The 7,329-nt window shown below is 37.7% G+C and overlaps 1 protein-coding gene across 1 annotated transcript; it reads right to left on the bottom strand.

Moving 5' to 3' along the window:
* Positions 1–246: 246 nt before the first annotated feature.
* Positions 247–1,156, bottom strand: LOC145131865 (uncharacterized). The gene is made up of 2 exons (XM_079066510.1): positions 1,027–1,156; positions 247–944 (listed from the first exon to the last, which is right to left on the bottom strand). Exons 1-2 carry the CDS (start codon positions 1,154–1,156, stop codon positions 247–249), a joined length of 828 nt encoding a protein of 275 aa, XP_078922636.1.
* Between the last annotated feature and the right edge of the window lie 6,173 nt (positions 1,157–7,329).

The raw sequence follows: 7,329 nt of genomic DNA, 5'->3' as shown, positions 1-7,329 counted from the left end.
GTATTTTCGGTCAATGTGAAAATGTGGTATGTGATTGAGTTTAATTAATCGTCGAAGAGCAACAAAATTTACATGTCCTAATCTAGCATGCCAAATATTTGAAGACTCAAGAAAGTAATTAGAAGTGTTATTCATTTCATTATCATTGTCATTTGGCTTAAGAGCCATTACACATAACTTGAACATATCCTTATCTACATACCCCTTACCCACATACATACCATTTTTGGTTAACACAAATTTATCTTACTCAAATAACACTTCATAGTTTTTGCAGTTACCTTGAAACTTCTTCTTGAAAGTTCCACCTTTAACTCCTAAGTTTACCCCCTTTCCTTTCTTTTGGAATTTTCCCTTTCCATATTTGTAGAACAAACTACCCGGAACAAGATTCTTACAAATTTTGAGTACACACAACACTTCATTCAACGTCAGATCTCTTCTCGACATCATATTCAACACAATCCTTCCAACACCTTGGATATCAGAATTTTCCGAGTTTCCCATGAACAAATTATTACCATTATCCACAACCTTTAAGTTTATGAACCATTCTCTATTAGAGAAAACATGATGGGTAACTTCCATATCAACCCACCACTCCCTTGGATTACATTTCACCTGGTTAAGTTCAAAAATAACTGCTGCAAGATCAATGTCCAACACATCTTTGGTTATATTTTCCATAATGTTTGGCTCCTTTTTTTTCTTGCTTGGAAGCTTGCAATTAGCAGTCCTATGATCATGTCGATCATAGTTTTTGTAGTTACCTTGAAACTTCTTCTTGAAAGTTCCACCTTCGACTTCCAAGTTTGCACCCTTGCCTTTCTTTTGGAATTTTCCCTTTCCAGATTTTTTCTTCCCATAACTTTGACCATGCTCTACCACATTTTCTTTTTCAGAAATAGAGTTATAGCTACTCTTTTGAGCTATCTTATTGTCCTCTTCAATCAAAGGCAAAAATAATGTCCTTAATGGACATATCCTTTCTCTTATATTTCAAGTAATTCTTGAAATCAAACCAACTAGGGTGTAACTTCTCAATCATGGAAGCAACAAAAATAGGCTCATTAAACCCCATACCCTCATCATACATGTCATGTAGGAGGACGTATAGTTCTTGGACTTGGGACATAACTGTTTTAACATCTACCATTTTATAGTCTAGAAACTGGGCAACCACAAACTTCTTGGTCCCGACATCTTGAACTTTGTACTTTTTGTCCAATGAATCCTATAATTATTTGGCCGTTTTTGGAACACAATAGAAATGATACAAAGAATCAACAAGACCAGCAAGAATATAGTTCCTACACAAGAAATCTTAATGTTTCCAAGATTCAATAGCACTTAAAGCATGCACATCTCCTTCTTCTTCAAGCATCCTCATAGCCTCTTCAGTTAATAATCTAGCAAGATTTAATGTAGTAAGGTAGAAGAGCATCTTTTGTTGCCACCTCTTAAAGTGCAGTCTTGAAAACCTTCTCGATTTCTCCACATGATTGACTGGCATGGTCATCATTGGAGCTCCTTGATCATTAGGATTACCACTAGGCTTTAGTTGTTGGGAGTTTTCAGCAGTCATACTACACATATAGACCGATAGTTTTAGTTAAACAAAAATAAAGCAGTTAAAGTCTAGTACACAAGAACAACAAGTAAATGAGTGCCTTCTTCAGAAAAAATGAATTCTAAAAACTGTTAAACACCTACTTCTGAAATTTGTTTTAGAAAACAATTTTTGAAAACAGAAGCAAACCAGGAGTGGTATTACTGAAGATTCAACCAAAACATAAGTTGTTTTTGAACAGTGTTTCTAAAAACAAAATCTGAATTGTAAGGGAAGAAAAACAATCTAGTTTTTTTACTTTGAGCATTGTAATATAAGGTAGAAGCGTTTTTTTTCTTTTTAATTGTTCATTTTGTACAAAACAATTTTTTTTAAGACTGTTAAGAGAGTATCACCCAAAACTACTCAAAAGAACAAAACAGAAAGAAAAGTGGATGAGGCCAATGTTAAACACAGTTTCCTTAAAACGAATTCGCCCTATATGGGTGTTTGTTTCCTAGGACTAAAGAGTAGTAAGTGACTCTTCTAGGTTGCCCGAACCCTTACATGGCCTAGAAAATACCTTGGTTGCAGCAAGAGTTGGAAGATGAAGCAGAAACGTAAGAGATGAAGTGCAAGATTTAATTTCATTTGGAGTGTTCAATCAGTAGCCTGAAGCCTCTGTTTATACTCAGAATAATAGAGGTCAAAAAGCATAACTGATGTGATAAATATGAAATCGTAACTATCAACATTAAATGGCACAATTAATCAAGAAATCAAAATCGAAATATGTGATTAATGGATTTTAATTTCCAGTTTATAACTAGTACAAAAAAGAAAAATAATTGCAAAATATCCTTGAACTTTTCTGGTCGACCGATCATATATTCGTACCCGCAAGACTTGTCTTACAAATCTAGTTAGTCTTTGTATTTATAAGCCCATTTTGTTTTCATACTCTCACCAATGTGGGATGAGTAAAAACCCACTTAATTCATTTATTTATTCTCTTCCAACTACCCAACTTTAACAAGTAATTCCTCATTCTCCTTTAATCTGTTTTGGACGTGAAATATATCGAAACAAAGGTATCACAAAAGGAGAACATGGATATATAATCATTAGTCTTTTTTGATTATATTTACAGTCCAAAATTAATGCTCAAAATTGGGAAAAACCCCATTTTTGGAAATTAGTAAAACTAATTATCCAACAAGATTCACTTTACTAGGATATATACCTTTCTAGTGTAACATCCAAAAATATGGTCCCAAAAATTTCGTTTTTATAATAGATAAATTAGTATTTCAAACATCATTCATACATATCAATAAAATTAATGTATCAAATGTATCAGAATCAGAGCAAATATCAAATGTGAAATCCCCATGGTGTGTGCGATACAGTCAGCCCGAGGTCTTCCCCTTTGAACTAGAAGTACCTGAAACGTAACCTGAAAACCATAAGCACAAATGTTAGTGAGTTCCCCAAGATACCACATACCAACATATCACATAACGGTCCCTGCCCAAAAAGAAACGGGCCCCGCCCACACTCGCATAACAGGCCCCGCCCAATGAGATACGGGCCCCACCCACACTCGCATAACGGGCCCCGCCCACACTCGCAATACGGGCCTAACCCAATAAGCATACATATACAAGCACATACAAGTATCACATAGACAACGAGTTTATCAACATAATCAACAAGGTTCCGCCTTGGTGCCTTAGACCCACTAAACGCGGTGAGGAAAACTCACCTCGAAAAGCTGAATGAAACGAATGATCCCTAACTGTTGGTCCTACAGCTCCCCGAGCTATCAATTACCAAATAAAAGCTAATTAACATTTGGGATCTACATCATTAACCAAAAATCCCTACTTGGGGAAAAAAATACTATTTTACCCCTAACATAACTTGGTCCAAGAGTGAAACCCTAAATCACAATCCAATGGCCTAAAAGTTAAACAATCCAACAAGGCTCAACATATGGCCCAAATTCCAATTGAGCTCAATCCCTTCGCATGGGCCTTAGCCTAAGGACCAATAATGCTTCCTTAGCTAAAAGGTTCGATTCCAGATGGCCCACTAAGGCCCAAGACACAAAGTCCATGAAAGTAGCCCATCCGAGGCCCAAAAGATGCAAAGCCCAAATCCATTGAGTACATGGGCCGTACTCAACTGTATGCTAAGCGTACCAGCTGGTTTACTTGTACGTTGCACGTACTAGCTTGTATACCCAGCATACTCACTCATTATGTCCTAATCCCAAAAAGCACTTAAATCCTTAAGACCTCGGGTTCCAATCACAGATCTGAGTCATATGAAGTGTCTTAAACCATAAAGTCATAAACTTTGGGGCTTTGCATTCCCCTAATGAACCAAATCTCAAAATATCAAACATCACTTCCATAAAATGAACCCAATTTAAATTAATGCATGGATGATTCAAAGCCTCAAAGATGGCAACTTTATGACTCAAGGACCATATGAACACCAAGAGTAGCAAATCTAAGCTCCATAAAAGACAATAACTCACAAGATCTCATATGTGGGACCAATAAGACCCAAAAACTCAAACAAAGAAGATATAAGAATTAACAAAGAAAGTTATGAGCTTTTTACCTCAAATGAATAACAAATGATGAAGATAATTTGGCTCTTCAAGATCAAGTCCAACAACTCTCCTTCACCAACTTCTTCTTCTTCTTTCCAAAGCACCAAACTACCAAATATGCATTCCACAAGGTCAAGAATGTGACATCCCCATTTTTCACGGCTAGAAAAGACCGCTTTTGTTTATGCTTTATAAAATCAGAGTACCTCTTTTTAATAAAAATTGTTTCGGAATTTGTTCCCAGAAAAACATGATAAATACATTATCATAGCATTTCCGAAGAAATGTATTTTTATTCAACATTTGGGATGTCATCGTCAATACAGAAACATAAGGATAAACAGAACTTACATTTATTTATACTAGTGATCTACATCTCTTTTAAATCTCTCAGTGTAAAGTAGCTTCATATAGATACCTGTGATAGAAATAAGCTGGAGTGGGTCAGGTTGGGAAACCTGGTGAGTACATAGGGTTTACAACCCACAATGATATAATTATTATGTTTAAACATCAAATAATCAACCCAATTACCCATCCCCATTATCTTCTTCATTCTTAAGGATCTACCCTAAGAATCAACTATTCCTCGTTCATTCATTCCTAAGGATCATCCTAAGGAATCGGCACGAAGTCCATCATCACCGGGATTTGGGCACTAAGTCTGCATAGTCGCCAGGATTTATAAAACAGGCACTAAGTCCGCATAGTCGCCAGGGTTTAGGCACTAAGTCTGCATAGTCGCCAGGGTTTATACAACATGCACTAAGTCCGCATAGTCGGGAGGGTTTTGGCACCAAGTCTGCATGATCGCCAGGGTTTAGAGTACACCGGATGAACACATCGTTCACAACACCTATAGGTTGCGAGCCTGCTAGTGTTCCACTGGACTGTCTAGAATAGTTTGTGGTTGTCATCCATACTCTGCTAGATGACGGGGCCAGCATTTGGGAACAAGGCTTCTCACATCGTCCACCTCTCACCCTTACCTCATGGTCTATATCAACTCTCAACTCATTATCCAACTCATATTTCATCTACCCATGTTTTACCCAACATATTATATATGTAGATATATATACATATACAGTTTAAATCATATAAAACTTGTTTAAAATCGTTCATCCAACATAGATAGCAAGTATACAGATAATATGCACACATAGCACGTAATTTATATAAAATACTTCATATATATGTGTAAGATGAAACTAACAATGCACTCACCTGATAAGGTGGTGACTCGGTACTCGGACAGCACTTCGTTACTCTCAACACAATTCTCCTCGGACAAAACCTAGTATCATTACCACTAGAGTTTAGTCTAATATTCACCGAGACTAATTAATAGTCTGGCTATTATTACTATTATATAAGCGTTAAAGAATACTTATATAACCCATAATAATAGCCCAAGTACTTATTATAAGTTCCTAATAACGTTACTATAATTAAATAAAAGCTATATTAGAAATAGCGTAGGCGTAGCTCACTTACAGCGGGTTTTATAGAAAACCGGACTTCGCTTGGAGCAGCGTTTCCGAACCGAAAGACTCTTTTTCTCAGCAGTCCGGGAGCCTCGGGGCTTCCTTCAGGTGCTAGGGGGTTTACCTAGGCTTTAGGGGGGGGGGTTAGGGAGGCTTAGAGAGAGGTTCTGGAGAGAGAAAGAGAAGTTGGAAGGTGTGAGAAATGAGGGTGCCTCGGCACTCTATTTATAGGCTGGGAATCACCAAAACCCGTCGAGTTGGCCTACAACTCGTCGAGTTCAGTGCCAGATGTCACCATTCTGGTGGCAAAACGTGTGTGGCCTACATTGTGCCATGTCACCCCTTTTGCAGCAGCACCCTCCCGACTTCTAAATCCCGTAACTTTCGCATACGAGCTCCGTTTTCGACGTTCTTTATGTCCACGCGTAGGTAAACACAAGATCTACAACTTTCGTTTTGACTCCGTCGGCTAGTTCTAGACCGATCTAAAATTTAACAGTAGAAGGAGATCAGACTGTTAAATGACCGCGAAAAATTCTTAACTCCTTTGTACGGACTCCATTTTCATCGGTCTTTTTACCGTTAAGTTCCTATTAATGAGATATTCAACTCTCATTTAGGTCGCGTAAGCCAAAACCCGATCGATCTAAAATTCGAATTTCGGGTTGTACACTTTTGAGCCGAAACTTCGAAAAATCATAACTTCCTCATACGAAGTCAGATTTGGGCGTTCTTTTTATGCACGCTCTCGGTTTAACGTATACTACAATTTTTGTTTAGATTACTAAGGCCAAAAAGTCCTCTATCGTAAATTCACTATTTATGTCTCCCGATGCCGTGCCGGTTTTGCCGAAAAACTTCGACGAGCCATAACTTCTTCCTTGTAACTTGGATTTCGGCGTTCTTTATATATACGGAACCCTTGAGACATATTCTACAACTTGGTTAAGATTATTTATTCTAAATAATCTTTTGTCGAAAATTCGTTTTCGACCCCCTATTATCTCTAAATTGACTAGCCCGGATCTACAGGCGTTACAATTATCTCCCCCTTAGGATGATTACGTCCCGGAATCATCAACGAAACAGGGCTCATGTGATGACTCCATACATTATCTCTTCATCCTAAGTAATAACCGTAACTTTGATGTTTCTTCGAACGAGTATCTAACTCTAAGACTTCCTAACTGCAGGCGGTGCTCGATCTTGCACTTGCTCCCTATCTCACGTTAGACTCCAAATTATGACCTTCAAATCACAATCTCGATCCTCACTGGATACGAACTTAAGATAAGTTCTTTTATTACTGCAATGGAACGATGTGTCATATTCTAAGGACCTATCATCGTATGTTGCAATGCTTAGACTCAGGTCTCTTAGAGTCTTCCAGAACAGACTATACTTTCCTTCATGTTCTAATCTCATCTTAAAAGGTAGCATTTCTAGCTACAAGCAACCATCGCGATACCTCTACTGATCGCTTTGATTAATTCTTCCGGCTTAAGTCAGGTGCTACATCGAACTTGGTTCTCGGAACCACATAACATACTCGTCGTAGTCGGACTCAATTTGGTATGACCACTAGGGTCGGAATAACAACAATCTTCTTAGTCATTACCGAAACAATGGTAACGACATACATGAATAAAATGGTTTCAATTACTTGCTTC

This window comes from Lactuca virosa, chromosome 8, assembly GCF_052849685.1.
Source record: "Lactuca virosa cultivar CGN04683 chromosome 8, Lactuca_virosa_CGN04683_v6, whole genome shotgun sequence".
In the NCBI taxonomy this organism is placed as follows: domain Eukaryota; kingdom Viridiplantae; phylum Streptophyta; class Magnoliopsida; order Asterales; family Asteraceae; genus Lactuca; species Lactuca virosa.
The sequence above is the reverse complement of the archived record's forward strand: the minus strand, read 5'-3'. Positions and strand labels throughout refer to the sequence as shown.